Source organism: Motacilla alba, chromosome 13 (assembly GCF_015832195.1).
Source record: "Motacilla alba alba isolate MOTALB_02 chromosome 13, Motacilla_alba_V1.0_pri, whole genome shotgun sequence".
NCBI lineage: Eukaryota > Metazoa > Chordata > Aves > Passeriformes > Motacillidae > Motacilla > Motacilla alba.
Window position 1 is genome coordinate 16,548,956 of NC_052028.1, and position 22,116 is coordinate 16,571,071.

The 22,116-nt window shown below is 54.6% G+C and overlaps 1 protein-coding gene across 1 annotated transcript in view; it reads left to right on the forward strand.

The window, feature by feature from the left end:
• The first annotated feature begins 221 nt into the window (after positions 1-221).
• Positions 222-22,116, forward strand: part of ADRB2 (adrenoceptor beta 2) — a 28,572-nt gene continuing 6,677 nt past the window's right edge. The window contains exon 1 of the mRNA XM_038150346.1: positions 222-1,630. Within this exon, the coding sequence (XP_038006274.1) occupies positions 457-1,630 (1,174 nt within the window). The 5' untranslated portion in view covers positions 222-456. The remainder of the gene's footprint in view (positions 1,631-22,116) is intronic.

Below are 22,116 nucleotides of genomic sequence, written 5' to 3' on the forward strand. Positions count from 1 at the left end.
CGGGGACACGGCGGGGAAGGGGAGCGCACAGGGTCACCCTGGGGCGGGGGACGGGAGGGCACCGCGGGGATGGGCAGCGCACACGGAGCAGGCTGCGGGGACACGGCGGGGATGCAGCACACGGGGCGGGGACACGCGTGGGGCAGGCGGGGGTGGCCGCGGGGTGCGGGGGGAGCTCGGGGTGCGGTGCCGGCTGCCATTGGCTGCGGCGGGCTGATGTCACGGGCTGCTGTCACTTAAAAAGCTCCGCGGCGCCTAACGGGCTGGGACACGGGCTGGGACACGGGCTGGGACACGGGCGGGACGGCAGCGGAGCGCTGCCAGGTGCCCCAGCCGAGCGGCCCCGCACCTGTCCCGCACCTGTCCCGTATGCGCGGCTCCCGGAGCGCCGCCGCGGCTGCGGAGCCCTGAGCGGAGCCCAGCCTCCCCCCGCCGCCCCGGGGCTGTCGCCGGGCCATGGCCGCGGAGGGGACGGAGCTGCCCGGCGGCAACGCCAGCGCCAACCAGAGCGCCGCCGACCCCGCGGTGTCGCGGGACGTGTGGATGGTGGGCATGGGCATCCTGATGTCGCTGATCGTGCTGGCCATCGTCTTCGGCAACGTGCTGGTGATCACGGCCATCGCCCGCTTCCAGCGCCTGCAGACCGTCACCAACTACTTCATCACCTCGCTGGCCTGCGCCGACCTGGTCATGGGGCTGGCCGTGGTGCCCTTCGGCGCCTGCCACATCATCATGGAGATGTGGAAGTTCGGGAACTTTTGGTGCGAGTTCTGGACCTCTCTGGACGTGCTGTGCGTCACGGCCAGCATCGAGACCCTGTGCGTCATCGCCGTGGACCGGTACTTCGCCATCACCTCCCCGTTCAAGTACCAGAGCCTGCTGACCAAGGGCAAGGCGCGCGTGGTCATCCTGGTGGTGTGGGTGGTGTCGGGCCTGACCTCCTTCCTGCCCATCCAGATGCACTGGTACCGGGCGGACCACGAGGACGCCATCCGCTGCTACCAGGACGAGATGTGCTGCGACTTCTTCACCAACCAAGCCTACGCCATCGCCTCCTCCATCATCTCCTTCTACCTGCCCCTCGTCGTCATGGTCTTCGTGTACGCCAGGGTCTTCCAGGTGGCCAAGAAGCAGCTGCAGAAGATAGACAGGAGCGAGGGGAGGTTTCACACCCAGAACAAGGAGCAGGAGCAGAAAGGGGGAGCCGGGCACCGCCGCTCCTCCAAGTTCTTCTTGAAGGAGCACAAGGCCCTCAAAACGCTGGGCATCATCATGGGCACCTTCACGCTGTGCTGGCTGCCCTTCTTCATCGTCAACATCGTGCACGTCATCCAGGACAACATCATTCCCAAGTACCTGTACATCCTCTTGAACTGGCTGGGCTACGTCAACTCTGCCTTCAACCCCCTGATCTACTGCCGGAGCCCCGACTTCAGGTACGCCTTCCAGGAGCTGCTGTGCCTGCGCAGGTCCGCCCTCAAGATGTACGCCAACGGCTACTCCAACAGCAACGGCAGGAGCGACTACAACGAGGAGGACAACGGCTACCCCCTGGCCGCGGATAAAACCTGCGACCTGCTCTGCGAGGAGGGCTCCTTCCCTCGCCCCGAGGACTTTTTGCACGGCAAAGGTACCGTGCGCCGCGGGGAGGGTGCTGGGGGCTCGGGCGGGGGTTGCACGGAGGAGCCTTTCCAAGGGAAATCCACCGCCTTTCATAACAGCAGCGTTTCTTTTTTAGAGAGTGACTAAAACTAACAGCTGCGAGAAACCCCGAACTCAGGCTCTGCGAAGCGGGGCTGGCCCCTGGCAGGGAGGAGGGGCTGCTGGCAGCCCCCCTGGTTTGGGGCACCGCCCGGGGGTCCCGTAGCGGGGTGGGGGATGCCAGGCTGTGCAGAATGCTCGGCCCCGGAGGGACTTTCTGGCCGTGGCCGGGACTGAACTGGCCCGGGACTGGGACCGCGTGACCTTGCTGGGAGCTGGGAGCCGGGCTGGACCCCCCTGTCCCGGTGGGATTGTTGCCGGTCCCCTTCTCACCACCCCGCTGGTGGCTGTGGGAGCCCCCCAGGCCAGGAGGACACCTGGGGCGGGGGTGGCCGGTTTGTCCAGCCCGGGGCACTTTGCGGAGATGGCAAAACCCCCGAATTAGATCTGCGACAAACCGGCGGGGAAGGGATGCAGGCGGCGGGGCAGCCGGCTCTGGGACAGTTTGATCACCGCCCAGGAACTGCGAATGCTCTGTGGGGTTTTGTTTTGCCAAGTGCTACAGGACTTTCTGTGGGGAAAAAAAAAGAAAAAAAAAAAAAAAAACAGCAAAAAAACTAGAAATAAACGGAGCGTTTGCCTAGAATGTGAGCCTGTGACTGTGGGACTCAGGAATGTGGCACTGGGAAGTCGGGTGACACGCGGCGACAATCACAGCCCCGGCAAAAGCTTGTAAAGCGCCCGGTTTGTTGAACCGCCGGGCTCAGATGACAGCGAGCCCGGGGAGGTGGGACCGGAGGAGGTTTGGATTTTCCGTGGCACCCTGGAAGCGCCGCTCCGACCGCAGGACGGCTGCGGGTCGCTTGGGTTGGCTGTGGAGGGGGTTTTGTCCCGTGTGCCACGCTCTGCCGGGTGTCCCCGGGCAGGGTGGGCTGCGGTACAGGACGGGACAGGACAGGACCGGACCGGACAGGACAGGACAGGACAGTCCCTGGCTGGAGAGGAGCAGCGATTTGGGCTGGGGGCTCACCCCGGTGTGACACGCTGGACCCGCGGCCGGGAGGGTGTGCAATGCGGGATTATTTCAGGAACACCCGGGAAAAGGGCAGGGAAAGCTGCTCCCGGGACCTCTCGGGCCGCGGTGTCCCGGGGGATGCTCGGGGGAGTCTCGGGGGATGCTCGGGTTGCGGACCCCCCGCATTTCCACCGCGGGGGTGTTGGTGGCGTTGTCGCTGTCGTTGTGCTCAGTCTGGGGCCGTGGGGCTCGCTGGGTGCCCGGGAGGCCTGGGGGGGGTGGCGAGTGGCCCCCCGGGGCTGAGCCCCGATGCAGGAGGAGGCAGAGCGGCTTGGGGCAGCGCCGTGCCCCGTCCCGGGGAGCCGGAGCTGGGCCGGGGGTGCAGCGGGGTTTCTGCTCACCGACACCCCCGGCAGCCCCCGCCTGGCCCCGGCTGCTCTGAGGGCTCGCCCCGAGCTGGCCGGGCTGGAGGAGAATCCCCCGGCCGGGCAGGGAGCACGGAGGGGACATTGCTGCTGCCAGGCGTGGGGACAAACTGCTGGAGCTCTCAGGATTGAAACCAGGGCTCTGGGATCTCCTGCTGCTCCCTTTCCTCTTCCCCAAAGTGCTGCTGGTCCTGCCTGGGAAGGAGCAGCAGCTCTGAGAGCCCCGTCCTCCCCAAGCCTGTGACCGACTCTGTGGCTCCTCTCGTCCCCTGCGCAGCCCAGGGAATGTGGCTTTCACCCAGTCAGGTTTGTCCCAGAGAAGAATGGACCCATCCGAGTCAAAGGAATTCAGTTTCTCCAGGAGAATGCTGTGGGAAACGGTGTCAAAGCTTAATTAAAGTCCAGGCAGGCACCGCCCCCAGCCTTTTCCTCACCCCTGGAGTGGTCATGCTGGCACGGGAGGCCAGGTCCCTGTTCTCCAGCTCAGGGGTAGCTGGAGGACAGCTGGTTTTGCTGTTAAAGACTGAGACCAGGAAGGCATTGGCTGCCTCAGCCCCTTCCCTCGCCCTCCGCCTGCCCGCGCCCTCCCCTGCTGCCTGGCAGGGCTGCCAGCCGTGCCCCAGGGGCTCGCAGCGCTCGGCCGGGGAAGGGTGCGGTGACACGGTGACACTCTGTGGCGTGAGAGGCCGGGCAGCCCCTGGATAAACATTAACAGGCGAAGGGCAGCAGCGGGGCGGCCATCAGGCACGGCTGCCCCACGGCACTGAGAGCTCGCAGGCTGTGCGGTGCTGGGGAGTTGGTGGAGGAACACGCTCCGTGCAGGGACACTGTGTAGGAACGCACTCGGTGTAGGTACACACCCGGTGTGGGAACACACTCTGTGTAGGAGCTCACTCTGTGTAGGTGCGCACCCAGTGTAGGAGCACACTCGGTGTAGGTGCACAGTGTAGGAACACACTTGGTGTAGAAGCACACTCAATGTGGGTACACACTCAGTATAGGAACACACTTGATGTAGGTGCACACTCGGTGTACAAACCGGTGGTGTACCTGCACCAAGTGTGTTCCTACACTGTGTACCTTCCTTGGTGCAGGTACACAGTGTAGGAACACACTTAGTGTAGGAGCACACTCAGTATATAGGTGCCCACTCAATGTAGGTGCCCACTCAATGTAGGTGCACACTCAGTGTAGGTGCACAGTGTAGGAACACACTCAGTGTGGGTGCACAATTGGTGTAGGTGCACACTCAGTGTAGGAACACACTTGGTGCAGGTACACAGTGTAGGTGCACACTTGGTGTAGGAATACACTTGGTGTAGATGCACACTCAGTGTAGGAACACACTCAATGTAGATGCACACTCACTGTAGGTACACAGTGTAGGAGCACACTCAGTGTAGGATCACACTTGATGTAGGTGCACACTCAATGTAGATGCACACACAGTGTAGGAACAGTGTAGATGCTCACTCGGTGTAGGAACACACTTGGTGTAGGTGCACACTCATTGTAGGTGCACAGTGTAGGAACACACTCGGTGTAGGTGCACACTTGGTGTAGGAACACACTCAGTGTAGGAACACACTCAGTGTAGGTGCACACTCTGTGTAGGTGCACACTCAGTGTAGGAACACACTCGGTGTAGGTGCACAGTGTAGGAACACACTCGGTGTAGGTACACACTCCATGTAGGTGCACACTCAGTGTAGGAACACACTCGGTGTAGGTGCACAGTGTAGGAACACACTCAGTGTAGGTACACACTCCATGTAGGTGCACACTCAGTGTAGGTACACACTCGGTGTAGGTGCACACTCAGTGTTGGAGCCCACTCGGCGTAGGCACTCACTCTGGGGCTGCAGATGCAGTTTAGCTCCGTGCAGGCTGTGATTCCTGAGCAGCGTTCAGGGGAAATGAGGATGAACCTCTCGATTGCAGAGATCAGTATCTCTGCCTTGGTTTATCTCCTGGAGCACTTTATCTCTTGCCAGTCCCTTCAGTTCTGCAACGCCCGGGGCACTGTGGCTTTGAGGGTGGCACAGGGGGACAAGGTGGGGTCAGGCCAGCCCCCAGCAGGCTCCAGCTCTCCCCAGCTGGAGGCAGGACCCCGTGGCGCAGGGAATTCCCATGCCCACGTCTCTGCTGTGGGTTGTATTTTCCCTATGATGAATTATTTGCATTTCGGTAGCACTTGCGGAGCAGGATTTGTTGTCCAAATAATTGTTCTCTTTTTTTTTTTTGGCTTCCTCTTCTCACTTCAAATATTGTGGCTGTGGGTAGCCAAAGCTGAGAGATGAGCAGTGATGATTTGCAGAACCACTCCAGCACCCAGAGCACGTGGATGTGGAAGGGACAGGGAATTTTGGGCTCTTTGCACTGCACAAATGACCTCGGTGCTGCAAAGCTCAGCTGCACTGCCAGGAAACTTCAAGCTTGCACTGGAGTCTGGGTGTTGAAGAGCTGATTTCTTTCCTCTAAAGCAACATTACTAAAACTGGTGAAATATAAACTGTGCAGTTCTGGGGGCAGATGGACTAAAAATAGAGAAATAGTGGAGGAAAAAATATTATGGCACCACCAAACATTTCCATGGTTGGGAGAAAAAAAAACAACAACTTTGCCCTGTTAAAATATTTTATATTAAAAAGTTTTATAGACACATTAAAAAATGGAGCATTGAAGTCAGGAGTCAGTGTTTAAATTGGATTTTAGGACTGTACACTGGCAGAGTTGGCTCGGGTTCAACACTTCTGATAAAACACACGGTGGTGACTTCATTGGAGGGAAATCAGTGACAAACATGAAATTGCTCCTGCAAACAGAGCGGGATAAAGCAAACTCTGTGCTGCTGGCTGTGCCTCGTGCCACTGCCACAGAGGTGGGGACACAGAGGGGACACAAGCCCCCGGTGCTGCTGTGCAGCCAGCAGCAGCTTGGCCCTGCATTCACTGCTTTTATCCTCCTGGGCCAAACAGATTGGTTTTGTTTTTAAAGTCTTGGTGGAGTAAACCTCACCAACACAGCTTGGGTGTTGTTACAGAATCCTGCCCTGCCTGTGGCTCCTGCCTGGGGCTGGGGCAGCTGCAGTTTCCACTCCAGGGTGTCTTTGCTCCATCCCCCAGGACAGAAAGCTGCTGGCTTACCCCAATCCTTTGCCTCCTGGGAGCATTCCTGGGCAGCTTTGGCTGTCTGGGCAGCCGGGGCTGGGAATGCTGCTTGCTGTGGCCCTGGGGAGGTGTGGAAGTGACCAGGGAGGAGGGAAAAGGGTCTGGGTGCAGATCCCCACCTGCAAGTGTGGCTCGAGTGCCTTTTTAGGACTGGCTGTTCCCAAAGTGCCTCACATCCCAAATTGTTCAGCGGTCCCTGCAGTCCAGCGCTGCCCACAGGTGCATCTTGCCCCGTCCTGGGGTGTCAGGGCTGTGCCTCACCTGTGGAGCTGCAGCCTGTGTTTGGAGTTCGTTTTCACAAACAGGGCAGGACTGCTGGGGTTCGTTCTTTGAGCTTTCACTGCAGCATCAGCCTCACTGCATGGCTGAGACAATAAAATAATGGTGAAATCTCATGTATAATGAGCTTATCTTTAGTATTTCCCACAGACCCCACCCTGGGGCTCAGGTGAAGGCGAGGCCCCAGCTCAGCAGAGAGGGAGGGCAGAGATTTCAGCTCCTAAATTCCCCCAGATGTTTGAAAATGGGCCAGGGATTAGGAGTGTGGAAAGGAGCGCCCGCAGAGGGAATGGATGTGTGAGCAGCACACGGCTCTGTCCCTCTCTCCCAGCTGCTGGGCTTTGCAGAGCTCATTTCAGGTTTCTTTACTACAAGGGCAGTGTTCGTGCCACCCCAGGCGGGCACTGCCAGGCAGCCTCCACTTCACCTCCCAGCATCTCTTGTCCTTCTGGTGTAGAATCACAGCCCCTTTGGGGCTGGAAAGGGCCTTGAAGGTGGAGTCCAGGGTCAACCCAGCATTCCCAGTGATGCAGATCCCTCTGCAGAGCTGTCCTGCCCTCCAGCAGGTCAACATTCCCCTCCAGTTTATGAACTGGGTGAGGATGTACTCCATCCCCTCATCCAGATCATTAATGAAGATATTAAACGAGACTGGCCCCAAAACTGAGCCCTGGGGACATCCCTAGTGGCAGACCACAGCTGGATTTATTCCATTCCCCACTCCTGGGGCTTTTCACCCAGTCAGGTTTGTCCCAGAGAAGAATGGACCCATCCGGGTCAAAGGAATTCAGTTTCTCCAGGAGAATGCTGTGGGAAACGGTGTCAAAGCTTAATTAAAGTCCAGGCAGGCACCGCCCCCAGCCTTTTCCTCACCCCTGGAGTGGTCATGCTGGCACGGGAGGCCAGGTCCCTGTTCTCCAGCTCAGGGGTAGCTGGAGGACAGCTGGTTTTGCTGTTAAAGACTGAGACCAGGAAGGCATTGGGCACCTCAGCCTCTCCCTCACCCTTTGTGTCTCCCCAGTGAAGGATGGAGATTCTCCTTAGCTGTCCTTCTCCTGCTGATGCATTTATAGGAGCATTTTTAATTGTCTTTTTTTGACAGCAGCCAGATTAAATTCTAGCTGGGCTTTGGTCCCTCTAACTTTTCTCCCTGCAACCTCATTGTCCTGAATTTCCTGCCCCTTTCCCAAAGGTCCCAGACTCTCCTTTTTATCCTGAATTCCAGACAAAACTCTCTGTCCTGCCAGCCTTGTTTTCTCCCCTGCTGGCTCATGCCTGGCTCAGGCTGCTCCTGCCCCTTTAATTCCACCTCCCGCTGCCAGGAGCCTCAAACCCCACAGACCAGGGCTTTGTCCCTCCCTTTGCCAGCCCTCTGCCTCGCGGTGTTTATTTTCCCTGGCTGATGAATCCACGTCCCAGGGAGATGGGTTTGTGAGCGCGTTCATTCCTCTGGCAGGAGGAGCCCTGCTCCCTGCTCTCTGTCCAAGTGCCACCCTGAGAGCAGCAGGGCAGGGGAGCTTTCCCCTCCAGCAGTGTCCCTGGGCTGTGGGGGTGGCAGGGGCACCTGGGGAAGGTGCTGCTGCTCTTGTCACAGCCTCCCCAGCTGCCTGGGCAGAGCTGCCAGCCCTTTGGCTGGCCCCGCTCTTTGGTGACTCCCGCAGTGGGAACAGGACCCAGGGTGGTTCTGCAGGTTCAGGGCAGCACAGAGGGACAGGCGGTGCCACTCCAGGCTCCCTGAGGTCCGTGTTCTGCAGGGTGAGGGCTCCTTTCACCTCTGCTTCCACACTTTGCTTGGTTTCTCTGCTCTGTGGCCACCTCGGCGTCTCCTCCCTGTGCAGAAATCTCCTCCGGTGTGAAAGCTTGGCTCTCCCTGAGACTTCAACCCAGCAGCCCCAGCATTTGTCCCGCTTGCTCTGCTTTCATTGGAGCTCTTCTGAAAGCAAACACCAGCACTGATCTCTCTGGCTGGGGGCAGAGAGAGCGTTTTGCAATGAGCACACAGCCCGGGCTGTGGGGATGCTGGGGCTCGGTCCCACCCTGACATTGCTGAGGGACACCAGCTGCACCCACAGCAACCTGGAGGTGCTCTTTGTCATATTCCAGAGCAGGGCAGGGATATTCCAGCAGCGCTGGCTCCTGGGAGATGCTGCTCCCACTGCAGACCCTGTGGAACATCCCCTCCCCGTTGTACCTGGCACAGACAGAGCCCAGCCAGCTCCCTTGGGGTTTTAGGGACACAGCCAGCTCTAGACTGGGCTGGGAATGGAGTTTGCACAGCTTGGAAGGAGGTTCTGTCTCCAGGACACAGCCCCCATCCCCCTGGACCTGGCAGCTGGAGTTGCTGTGTGTAAAGGTGCTGGATCAAGCACGGTGAGATTTTTTTTAAACTTTTCTCCATTGTGAAAAAAGTGGATTTGCTGCTTCTCCATGCATGCAATTTCAGTTTTGCCATTTTCCCTATGGCAGGAGCATCCAGCTGAATTTCCCTGAAATATTGCCAGTGCCAGGGAGAGGGGATTGGAAAATCTCACTTGTTTCCTGTCCTTGGTAAGGACATTTTTGCACAAGTGCACATATATTTATGTGTCTGTGAGTATAAATCCATCGTCTGCACACAGCAATACTTCGAGCTGTACATGAACAAGGAAATGTAAAGGGTTTGCTGTGCCACAGATGGAGATCTGTATGTTCAAAACTCCAAGTATTTATTGCAGGTCCTACAGACTGACGTGTTGAAATGAAGAGGATTTATGGGATTTATGCTGTAGTCAAGTGCCCTTGCTTAAAGCCACTTCTCCCATGTCCCCAACATCTTCCCAGTGAATCCTTCAGGGCTCTTTAAAGAAAACCAGCCCCTCAAGGAGCAGGGAGGAAACACAGTGTGGACAAAAACTTCCTTAATTTATTATTATTTATGATTTATTATTCATTACTTATTAGGTATTAGTTCTTAGCTCTTAGTAATTAGTTATTTTATTATTTATTGGTTGTTATTTATTATTTATTTTAAAATTATTATAATTACTATGAATTATATTTATCTATATTATAATTATATATACAATTATATCTAATTATATTATCTATATTTATCTATATATTTATATATTTTATAATTTATAATTTACTATTTATCTATATATTTTATAATTTATAATTTAGTATTAATTATATTTATCTATATTATAATTATATATAATTATATCTAATTATATTTATCTATATTTATCTATATTTTTATATATATTTACCTATATATTTATCTCTATATTTATATTTATCTATATATGTATCTATTTATTTATCTATATATTTATCTATATATTTATCTATATATTTATCTATATATTTATATTTATCTATATATTTATCTATATATTTATATTTATATTTATATTTATATTTATATTTATATTTATATTTATATTTATATTTATATTTATGTTATTCCAGTGCTTTGAGCCCTGGCAGTGGGGAGGGGGCTGTGGGTGCTCAGCACTCTCTGCTTTTCCCCTCTCCCACCAGGATCTGCAGACAGGGGTTTAAAACCCGCCTGCTTCTCTGTTTGTGCTGGCAGCAGTGCTGGCTCCTGTCCCCCGTGCAGCTCTCCCAGCGGCTGGCAGGGTTTAATCCCCTGTTGCTGTCACCAGCGCCAGCATCCCCTGGGGCTGGGAGGGAGCTGCAGCTTCCCCGGCTGTGGGGGTTTGGAGTTTGGGCTGGAGGAAGGTGGGGAGGTGACTTGTCCTGCAGGAGCGGGGTGGCACCAGCGCTCCTGGTTGCTTCACCTTGCAAAAGCTCGCGGAGGTGTTTCTTTGGAGAGGCACCGAGCTCCTGACCTGGCCTCTGGTGTCCCGATGTCCCTCCTGCCTCAGGTGGGGCTGAGGAAAGAGCAGGAGTGATGCCAAGCAGGATGCCAGCCCATAATGTTGCGATGACAAGGATTTGGTGTCCTTTGTGCCACTTGAGCCCAGGATGGAGCCTTGGCAGCAGAGGACACCGTGCCCTGCACATTTTGAGGCTTCTCCTTTCCAGAAACAACAGCAGGGAATTGTTGTGTGGCTCGGACAGGGAGACTGCACCAGGCACTTCCTGCCAAATTACAATAATTTGTGCTTTCTAGGGGTAATTTGTGCTTTCAAGCCCCAGCCGTGGCTGACTGCAGGAAGAAAAAAACCTTCAGCACCCATGGGGGAGCAGCAGCTGCCCCCCACCTTTCCCCATTCCTGCTAAAACAGGACATTCCTGACAGGGAATATTTCCCCTGGAAGGGTATTTGGGCTTGGGAGGTGCTCAGAGCCAAGCCTTATTGCCCCTGAGGAGCCAGCAGCCCCTCCTGGCTCTGATCCTCCAGGCATGCCCAAGGAAAGGCCTTAGGGAGCCTCGGTGGCCCCTGGCAGAGCCCGGGGGCTCACAAATCCCACAGCAAGGGCATCTCCAGCCCTAAAAACAGTCCCCCAGTGGCTCGGGGAGTTCAGGCTCTGCAGCCTCAGCCCAGGCTGAGAAATGCACAAACAGCAAATGGCCTCTGGGGAGGCCCTGCCAAGTCCTTTCTCCCTCATGTAAATATTTTTTCCTCTTAAGTGTATGCGAGTGTGAAAAACCTCTCCTTAATCTTTTTTTTTTTTTTTCTCCCTGGCTGAAGGAAATGCTTGTTCATCCCTGGGTGGGAACAGCTTCATCTTGATATTTTGCAGCTGAAGCAAGAACCACGCTGCTGAAAATATTTCTTATCACCCCCCAAAGCCACACTGCAATCAGATTAAATGGTGCCTGTCAGGACATGACCTCCTTGGTGGCTGTTGGATGGAGGTGCCATGGGACAGCACATTGTGAGGCAGCCTGGAAGGCTTCAGAGGCAGTGCAAAATATCCCTGGGGTTTCAGGATTCCATAGCCTGAAAGTCCCACCCTGTTGTATTTAACATGTGAGTGGAAATGTGTGGCTTTTTTTTTTTTTTTCTGAGAAAAACTGGAGACCTAAATAAGTTTCTTGCAGCCTGGCCTTGAAGTCAAATGTCTCAGTGGGAGCTGTGTGTGTTTTCCGATGGTGGTAGTGAGAGGAAGCGTGTCTGCACACAGCAGAGCTGGTGGCAGCCCCAAAATATCTGTAGGGGAGCAGGCTGGGGGAGCAGGGTCAGTGCACGGGGGAATCTGTTCTCGCTGCTCAGAGCTTTCCTCCCTCTCCATTCCCCTCGCCTGCTGGGAGAGGCTGGGATCAGGCTGTCACCCCTCTGCTCCAGCCCTCTGGGCTGAGCTGTGCCTCATGAGAATCAGCAGTTGTTGCTGATGGTGGTTTTGGAGAGGAAGAGTGTCAGCAGCACGGCCAGCCCTGCACGAGAGAGCGATGCTGAGATAAACCTGGAGCAGCCTGGCCTGGGGCTGGGGCCTCAGCAGAGCCCAAATCCTGCTCTGGGCTCTGCCTGGGCACCAGAGGGGCTCGTGACCTCCTTGAGAGAGCCAGGCAGGCTCATGAGCTGGGGCTCAGATGCACCAGCAGCTTTACAGAAACCCCTGGGCACAGCACCGAGGCAAAGGGGAGCTCAGAGGGCAGGGAGAGGGGAAGGCACAGCCCGGAGAGGAGGGTTGTGACTCACAGCAAGGCCATTGCTCCGTGACAGGATGGGCACAGCTCATCTAGAGCTGCCTCTGTGCTCCCTGTCCCTCCGGGGCTGCCTGCTGCAGGGAAAGCCCCTTCCCACAAGGGCAGCCTGGGGATTCCTGTTTACAGCAGGGAGAGTGCTCCAGGAGAGTGCCCAGGCCTGAATGAACACCCTGGGAGCAGGGGCATGGAGGGATGGATGATGGATGATGGATGGATGGATGATGGATGATGGATGGATGGATGGATGGATGGATGATGGATGATGGATGGATGATGGAGGGATGGATGGATGATGGATGGATCTGTGTTTGTGTGCAGGATCTGCATTTCAGGACAGGATCTGTGTTCCAGTGCAGGATCTGCATTTCTGAACAGGATCCACATTTCTGTCAGGATCTGCATTTCAGGACAGGATCTGTGTTCCATGCAGGATCTGTGTTCGTGTGCAGGATCTGTGTTTCCGTGCAGGATCTGTGTTTGTGTGCAGGATCTGCATTTCTGAGCAGGATCCACACTTCTGCCAGGATCTGCGTCTCAGGGCAGGCAGCCTGGCTGGTGCCTCTGCCCTCCCACGTTGGCTGTTCCCCTGCCTGCTCCCGGAGGTTTGGGAGATGATGGGTGCCTCTGGAATGAGCAGTAGCTTTGCTTCCTTCTGGGAGCTGCCCTGCTGCCTGCCAAGGCATGGCTGGGAGGGCGTGGGGCAGGCGTTCCTGTCATTCTGGAGCCGGGGATGCCTTTGGAGTGAGTGTGTGACAGGTATGGAGACAAACCGGGACAGCCGCCCCGGCCCCCGCCTGGCCTCGGTGATCAGGAGCTGGGAATGGGGAACCACAGAGCCACTGAGCTTGGGAAAGACCTCTCAGAGAGTCCAGCTCAACCTCTGACCACTTTGCCAGGCAGAAGAGGTGAAGGGGAAATGGGGTTTTCCCAGTGGAAGGGCTGTGGGAAGGGCTCGGGCACCTGGGATGCTGCTGGGCTTTGGCACCAGCGCCACTCCCAGGAGTTTTGCTGGTCTTAATTTGCTCTTTATTTGTCGTCCTGAGCTCTCCACAAGGGCAGCCAGGAGCTGTGGTGTGTTTGGAAGGGACAGGTCAGCGTTGTCACCTCTGCTGGTGTGTCCATCATGCAGGTTTCCCCGTGTCACCAGCGCTGTGGCCCTGCTGTTTCCAGTGCCCCTGGGAACACGAGCTGTCGCTGCCACTTTGCTGAGGTGGCTGATCCATGGGCAGCCCCAGAGGATGAGTGGAGGGACCCACAGCTCACTGCGCCCCAGGGAATTCCAGACTTCCCACGGGAAGGTGGCAACCCACGGGATGGGGGCCTGGAGGAGCCCTGGCTGTATTAGGGATGCAAACCATGCTCCAAATGTCCTTTTTTCAACAGGACCCTTCTGAAAGAGATCCTTGGTTAATAATGGAATAGGTTTTTCTTCCCCTGAAAAAAAGACTACCTTGATTGGGAGTTGCAAAATGCAGATGATTTGCAGCATGCATCGTTCAATTCCTCAAGTGTTTGCTCTGTTCATTACCCAGCCCTCAAATTATTGCAAGCAAAATTAAGTTTTAGAGAAAAACCCATGCTAAGTGAGGAACCTTTGAGTGCCATAACTAACAGGAGCCCTTGGAGCATGGGGATGTCTGTCCAGGGGCCGTGTTCCCCCTGAGAAGCAGCTGCCTGCCTTGTGCAGTCCCTGGGCAGAGATTGTGCTGCTGCTGACACACACACGGGACTTGGAAAGGCCAAAATGTCCCTCCAGGCTTTGTGCGTGACTCCTCAAGACCTCCTCGGTCCTGTCTGAGGCTTGTCAGTGGCAGGAAGAGAGAAAGGCAGCGTGAAGGTGTCACCCTGCTCCGTGGTGACAAACAGCAGGGCCCAGATTAGAAAGCAGCCTGTGCCCTGGTGACTCACAGCCCAGCCCGGCGCCACCTGCCACTGCCACCTGCCAGGACCTTCCTCTGCTTCCTGCCAGGACCCTGCTGCCGCAGCTGGGGGAGAAGATGCACCACACACTGCCCATCCTCGGCTCCCTCAGCAGGAGTGTGAGCCCAGCCCGATGCAGATGCTCTGAGGGTGAAACCCTTCTCTTCCTCTGCTGCTTTTGATCTTCCAGATCACAGGGGAGATGAGACTCAGAGCTGGACCCCCAAATCCTTCACTCCCAACATGCCTGGCAGCAGTAGAAATCCATTTTATGCTGTATTTTTTTAGGATGAAACCCTTCTCTGCCACTTTTGGGGTGGCTGTGAGACAGCTGCCACCAGATCTTCCAGACCACAGAGGGGATGAGGCTCAGAGCTGCACCCCCAAAGGACCAGACACAATCCTTCACTGCCAATGTGCAATCCATGCCTGGCAGCAGTAGAAATCCATTTTATGTTGTATTTTTTAGTCTTGGGTAATCCTAACCTAGAAGTGACTGCAGCCCCTGCCGGTTGGTTCCATTAACCTTGAGTACCTGCTGAATTCTCCTCCTCCCGCTGGTGGAGCGGGTTGTGCTTGCAGCAGCTTTCCTCCTTCCCCCTCCCCGGGGTGATTCATCGTTTCTGGGGCTGTAGAGAAAGAGATTGCATCAATGCAAATGGGGCCGGACAGTCACGGCTGAAAATGGCAATTTCTGTACAAATGCTAATCTCTAGGAACAGCCAAACCAGGTCCCAGGCTGAAAATGGCAATTTCTGTACAAATGCTAATCTCTAGGAACAGCCAAACCAGGTCCCAGGCTGAAAATGGCAATTTCTGTACAAATGCTAATTCTAGGAACAGCCAAGCCAGGTCCACGCTGGGGCTTTGCTCGAGCAAATAAATCCCCTGTGGGTTTAGCCGGGAGCTCCAATTCCTTTTTGTCACAATTAATAAGAGAAACTTGTGGATTTCTGAAGGGACTCTCTGCTCTAGTGCAGACCCAGAGATGGTTTTTCCTGCTCAGAAGCTGCCTGGAAGTTTTTCAGGCTGTGTCTTTGCAGAAGGGAGGGGGTGTCCATTTCTCCCCTGGATAAAAGAGTCTGGGACAAGCCGGAGGGACATCACCTCCCAAATCTGTGTCTCTGGCTGCTAAACCAGAGGGACATCACCTCCTCAGTCTGTGTCTCTGGCTGCTAAACCAGAGGGACATCACCTCCCAAATCTGTGTCTCCTGCTGCTAAACCAGAGGGACATCACCTCCCAAATCTGTGTCTCCTGCTGCTAAACCAGAGGGACATCACCTCCCAAATCTGTGTCTCTGGCTGCTAAACCAGAGGGACATCACCTCCTCAGTCTGTGTCTCCTGCCCCACCCAATTTCTCCCCACAGGAATCCTCACCCCCATCCACGGCTCCTTCAAAGGATGGAGGAGGGAATTACGAGCACTTTGTTGTTAATAATAGAGACAGTCTCGAGATGAGCTGCAGAGGGATTAAAGGGCTGCTGGACTGGTTCTGGAGGTGAGGATAATGGAGCTGAAATAAAGTGTGGAGCTGAGTAAATCCCACCCGCTCCTCCTTTCACCTTCCTTACGTGGAGTTCATTGAAGTTTGGCTTCCAGTAATCGATGGGAAGCTCAGTTATCATTCCCACACCCCTCTTGCTGATTCCTGTGCACAGAAGCCTCTCTCTCATTGCACAGCTCAGGGGTTTTGTGAACTTTATGTGATCCTGAGCCCTGCTCTGCCCTCCTGCCTTTGCAGTGAGCCCTGGAGTCACAGGGCCAGGTGTGGAGGAACCAGACAATTCACCCAGCTCTGTGAAAAGCTGGGGTCCTTCAGATTTCAGTGCTGTCCTAACTATGAAGCTGATTTAAAACAAAACACGCCTGAAAATCTCCCATATCAGACCCTCAGAGGGCTGTAGTGAGCTCCTTGAACACTCCTCCCATTCCTCCAAGTCTTGGCACCACTCATTTCCAAACGAGGTTTCAGGTGACAGCTGGGCTTCTCAACCTCCCTAAACAGGAGGGAAAATACATAAATAAACCACCAAAACAAAAGCCTTGTGTCCCCTTAGCATCCTGCCCCTGCCATTTGGGCACATCCCTGCACTTCTCCCTCTGTCTGTGGTTTGCAGCCCCGTCTCTGGGGGTCAGCAGCACAGGCTGGCCCTGCTGCTGTGCTGTGGGCTGGGATTTGCCCTGGAGAGGGTGGAGAAGGCAACCCCAGGCTCCAGCAGGGCTGCTGCTGGCAGGGGCACCGAGGAAGGGCTGCATCCATCAAGCGCAGCAGGTCACCGTGACTGAAACCATGAGATCACCCCCAGGCCGAGCTCCAGCCCGCAGGGAAATCTTTTTATATCTGCCTGGCAGATGCCAACCGTTTGCTCAGCGCCCGCAGAAGGGCCTTGCCAGGGAGCAGAGCAGGAGAGCCCAGCCCTGGTGCTGTCCCCAGTGGGAGCTGGGCTGTGGAAACAGGCTGTGTTTGCCCAGGTGTGATGGGTAAACAGCCCTGGGTGCCCGGCCCTGCCTGGCTGCTGGCTGTTGTGTCTGCCTGTGATAGCATCAGCGCCCTGCTGCCAGCCCAGCCCGGCTTTGCTGAGCCAGAGCTTGGTGTGAGCCCAACCGTGCTGGAGCCTTTCCCACCCGGGTTCAGCCCCGGAGTGCTCACCGGGCCTTGGCACAGCTCCTGTGCTCCACCCTTTGATGTGGGTGAGAAGCATCAGGGGGAAAATCGGGATTTTCTCTCAGCCAGCAGCAGCTACTGCTGAGTGAGCAATTTGGGAATGGGGTTGAAGCTCTGGAGCAGCTTTGGGTACAGTTGGTGGGGATGTGTTGCAGAAGCTGGGGCTCTGTCCCCCTCCCTGTCCCGTGTAATTGTGCAGCTCTGACCTGCTTGTCACTGATTTAATGGATGGGAGATCCATGAAACCCCCCAGGAGCAGCATCCTCCAAAACCCAGTGGCTGAACCACGGGGGCAGGAATTGCCACTCCTCCAGGCTGAAAGAAATGTGTTTGCTCTGGGGTTGCTCCTGTGGGAAGTGAGAAACAGGGGCAGCTTGAATCCCTGAATTTCCCTGAGGAGGGATGGGAAGGAGAGCTGATGGGTGCTCCTCCCTGGGCAGAGAATTTCTGAGGGGCAGAACACGCTGCTCAGGCTGCAAAAGAAGCTTTTCTTCTTGTCCTCAGGTGGGAGACAGCAGCATGAGCAGACGGAGAGGATATCCCTGGGTTTTGTGCTAGGAAGCAAACCCCAGGCTGAGCACTCATTTTCCAGGCACTGCTGGACTTCCTAGAATAAAAATCCTTCTGCATTTCTCCCTGACAGTGAGATATTTTGCATAAAACAATCAAGCTGACCACCCCAAGTCCATTTACAAGTTTTCCAAGAAATCCTCGGGGCAGTCAGAGGAAATCAAAGAGTTCAGAGCTGAATTCCACAAGCGATGACGCCGAGTCTGGGGAAGGATTTTCACTGCTGGAATCCAAATGTCCCCAAACGCTGCTTTCTTAAAATGTGGGATGTTTTTGGTGTGGATCCCCTCCAGGCATGCACAGGCACCTGCTGCTAATCCCACTTCTGTCAGATCCCTGGCTCTCTCCCGCCTGGAGGATCATTGTTGGTTATTTTCTTGGGAGGATTTGGTGCTGTCTCCATGCTTTTGACATTCTGTGGCCTCCTGAGCTTGGCACACAGCAGTGCTCCTGCCTCGGTGTTTCACAGGGCTGCAGGAACTGGGAGGGAACCCTGGAGATCATCCCAGCATCCCACCAGAACCCCCTGCCCACAGCAGGGGCAGGGAGAGCAGCTGGACAGAGATTTGTGCTTGGATTGGGGCAGGAGGGAGCTGAAACCCCATCCCAGATATTCCTTTGTGTGCAGCCCAAAGGCAGGTCAAGAATTCAAAATTCCATCCCAGATGTTCCTTTCTGTGCAGTCAAGGCAGATGGAGGAGAGAATTCCAAATTCCACCCCAGATCTTCCTTTCTGTGCAGCCCAAAGACAGTTGGAGAATTCCAAATACCATCCCAGATCTTCCTTTGTGAGGAGCCCAAAGGCAGGTGGAGATTTCAAAATTCCATCCCAGATATTCCTTTCTGTGGAGTCAAGGCAGGTGGAGGAGAGAATTCCAAATTCCACCCCAGATCTTCCTTTGTGAGGAGCCCAGAGGCAGGTGGAGAATTCCAAATTCCATCCCAGATATTCCTTTGTGTGCAGCCCAAAGACAGCTGGAGAATTCCAAATTCCATCCCAGATCTTTGTGAGGAGCCCAAAGGCAGGTGGAGATTTTGAAATTCCACCCCAGATCTTCCTTTGTGAGGAGTCAAGGCAGATGGAGGAGAGAATTCCAAATTCCACCCCAGATCTTCCTTTGTGAGGAGCCCAGAGGCAGGCGGAGGAGGGGATCCGTTGTTCCTACAGGGAGAAGGTTGTTCTGCTCATTGTTAACTTGTTTGGCTTGGGCTTAAGTCCTGTGTTAGCTGGAATATCTGCAGAGGAAATTGGGTGTAAGCCAGGCTTAGGGACAAGTCTACACTCTGCTGGCATCACACCAAGAAAGGAAATTGCAGCGCCACAAAGCAGGGGAAAGTGTTGCCTGCATTGGTTTAGGTGGGATGTTGGGATTCAGTCCTTCCCTGAGAGGGCTGCCCCGTCCCTGGAAGTGTCCAGGGTGAGGTCGGACAGGGTTTGGAGCAGCCTGGGACAGTGGGAGGTGTCCCTGCCATGGCAGGGGTGGCACTGGATGATTTTAGGGTCCCTTCCAGCCCCAGCCATTCCATGGTTCCATCCCTGGTCCCTGCTCCCTCTGTTGGGAACAGCATTCCATCTGTTCAGTGATTAAAAACCCCACAAGACCCAAAGCAAACAAAGTGTCCTTCCACTTCCCCAAAAGTGAACAAAAGGAAAAACCCCTCAGAAAAGCTGGGACAAGGGAAGGAGGGGGAAATGGGATAACAGAGCTTTTAGAAGCCTGGTCTTTGCAGCTGTTCCCACCCTGGCTGCTTTCCAGAGGTGCTTGGATGATCCTCTGCCTGGAAAAAAAAGAAGTCCTTCAAGCCCATCACTCGATGGGGACATCATTTCTCAGCAAAGGAGATGAAAATCCAGATTTGGGGTTCAGGAATGGAACTGCACCAGTGTGGGAGCCGGGGATCTTCACTCAGGTAGATTTGAGTGATATCCCAGTGCTGGGAGTCCCTTCAGGTGGGGGTTAAGGGCACAGAGGGCTTGGATCTTCGGAGAAGTTTGGTACCACAGCCAGCATTAGATATGTGGAGTTCGTTTGGTGCTCGTGGGGAAAGCTGGACAGGACTAAGGACTAACTGGGAATTTGTGTCCCAGTTTGGCTGTGTGGCTGCTGGACCCAAAGCCCAGCTGGGCTGTGCTGGGCTTGGCACAGCAAACTGGAAGGGGTGAGCTGGGGTTTTTCCTTTCCTAGACAGAAGTGATCATAAACCAGACTAAATCTGGGACTGGGACACTCTGGGGTTATTTTTTATGCTGCACCTTGGCTTCTTGTCAGGCATTCACAGGTTTTTCTTTTCCCCTGAGCCGTGCAGGAGCACCTGATGGTTCCTCTCCTGTTGCTGAGCCCCGGGATTCCTCTCACAGCCTGCACTTGGAGCAGATGCTGTTTAAATGTTCCGGGAGGAGCTGTTGGCAAATGGGGGATGACAGGTTGCAGAAACAGGATAAAATAGCAGGAGTTTCCAAGGAAAGCTTGGAGAGGCAGGAAAGGAAAGGGGGTCAGCCTGGAGAGGAGCTGTGCCAGGCTTGACTAGGTTGTGAGACCCCCGTGGAGGTGCAGACGGTGCAGGGCAAGGCTGGCAGATTTTCCTGGTTCCTGGAGGGCTGGAGCAGGAAATTCTGTCTTGCTCTGCCCTCATTCCACCCTGAGTCCTTGGATTGCTTGGGGAGGAGCTGCTCAGATGCAGAGGGCTCCATGTCCATGGACACCCAGCTCCCATGGAGATTTCACAGGGTACAGGGTTCAAATGGAGTGAAGCAAATATGACATTTATGGAGTCAGAGATTCCCAGAACAGTCTGGGTTGGAAGGGACCTTAAAAATCATCTCATTCCCCCCCTGCCATGGGCAGGGACACCTCCCACTGTCCCAGGCTGCTCCAAGCCCCATCCAGCCTGGCCTTGGGCACTGCCAGGGATCCAGGGCAGCCCCAGCTGCTCTGGGTACCTGTGCCAGGGCCTGCCCACCCTCCCAGGGAAGGATTTCTTCCCAGCATCCCACCTAACCCTACTCCCTTTCAGTCTGAAGCCATTCCCCATGTCCTGTCGCTGCTGCTCCTGCTGATTTGCAAAACCACTTAGTGCAAAGCACTGAGACAATCCACAGGGAATTTGTTTTCCTCTTCATCCTCTCCTTGACCCTTTAGGAAATGTCCCCTGGGAGCCATTTCAAGCTCCTGCCGTGACTCTGTGGGCAGCAATCCATTCCCATTGACTGGAAAGGGAATTCTGACTTTCTCATCAGCTCCTCACCCTGTGCAACGGCTGTCCTTCAGCCTGGGATTAATTAGGACTAATGACCAAAAACATCCTCATCAAGCTTCCACCTCTCCTAGGAGTGTCCTGAACCAAAATAAGGGAATGTAAAGGAGAGAATTCCCGCTGGGAAGTTGTTAACAAGGCTGTGCACCCCTTGCTCTGTGGGATGTGGCTGATCCATCCTGCTGAATCCAAGATTCCCACAGGTGACCAGGCTCATTACCAGAGGCTGCAAGGTTTCCTCGGCCAACTTCTGTTTTGAGTATTAAGCTTTGCCTTGTGAACCTTGAGGAATTCAGCTCCCAGGGCAGAGGAAATGTCGGAAGGGGTCAGGCGAGCTGCGCTCTGTCCGTGTCACTGGGAGCAGCCAGCAGCATTCCAGGACAACATCTGATTTTGTGCTTTTACGAGGCAGATGTTTGGGAGAAGGGCTGTGCTGTTTATTCCAGCTGCCATCTCCCAGCCCCGCTCCCGCCGCGCGGAGGAGCCCATAAATAAAGATTCTTGGGATTGTGCCGCCCTTTGGGCAGCCCTGCCTTCCATCAGGGCCTGGACAAGCTGCAAACCCCCTCCCCTGCACCTCACTTTTACAGGGGAATAAATCAGCGAGGGCTGAATCCTCTCTCGGAGACGCGAGGATAAATCCGGGATGGCCGCGCTGACGCCGGCGCCGCGCTGGAATTGCCGGGGGAGCTTGATTCCTGCATTTGGGAGTCGTGCTGCTGATTTACTGCAAAGGAGCTCGGGCTCAGCGTGTCCTGGGACGCAGCAGCAAGGCAGGGCTCGCTCTGGGGTGCAGTGCTGACGGCAGAGCAGTTCCATGGGTTTTGCTGGAATTAATTCACGGGATTCACAGAATCACACACAGACAGAATTCACAGAATCACAGACAGACAGAATTCACATAATCACAGACAGAATTCACAGAATCACACAGAGAATTCACAGAATCACACACAGACAGGATTCACAGAATCACACACAATCACAGAATTCACAGAATCACACACAATCACAGAATTCACAGAATCACACACAATCACAGGATTCACAGAATCACAGAGAGAATTCACAGAATCACACACATACAGAATTCACAGAATCGCAGAATTCACGTAATCACACACACAGAATCACACACAGAATTCACAGAATCACACACACAGAATCACAGAATCACACACACAGAATCACACACAGAATTCACAGAATCACACACAGAATCACAGAATCTCACAGAATCAAAGAATCACAGAATCACCAGGTTGGAAGAGACCTTCAAGACCATTGAGTCCAACCCAGCCCCAGCCCCTCAACAGTGCCACATCCAGGCTTTGTTAAACACGCCCAGGGATGGTGACTGCACCACCTCCCCGGGCAGCCGTTCCAGACCTTTATCCCCCTTTCTGTGAAAGCTGATGGAAATGAGTTGTAGCTTCAGCACAGCTTGGGCCTCAAGGAGCTCCTTAATGAAAGAAAGGATAAATCCTGTGTAAAGTGATTATTGCCACTGC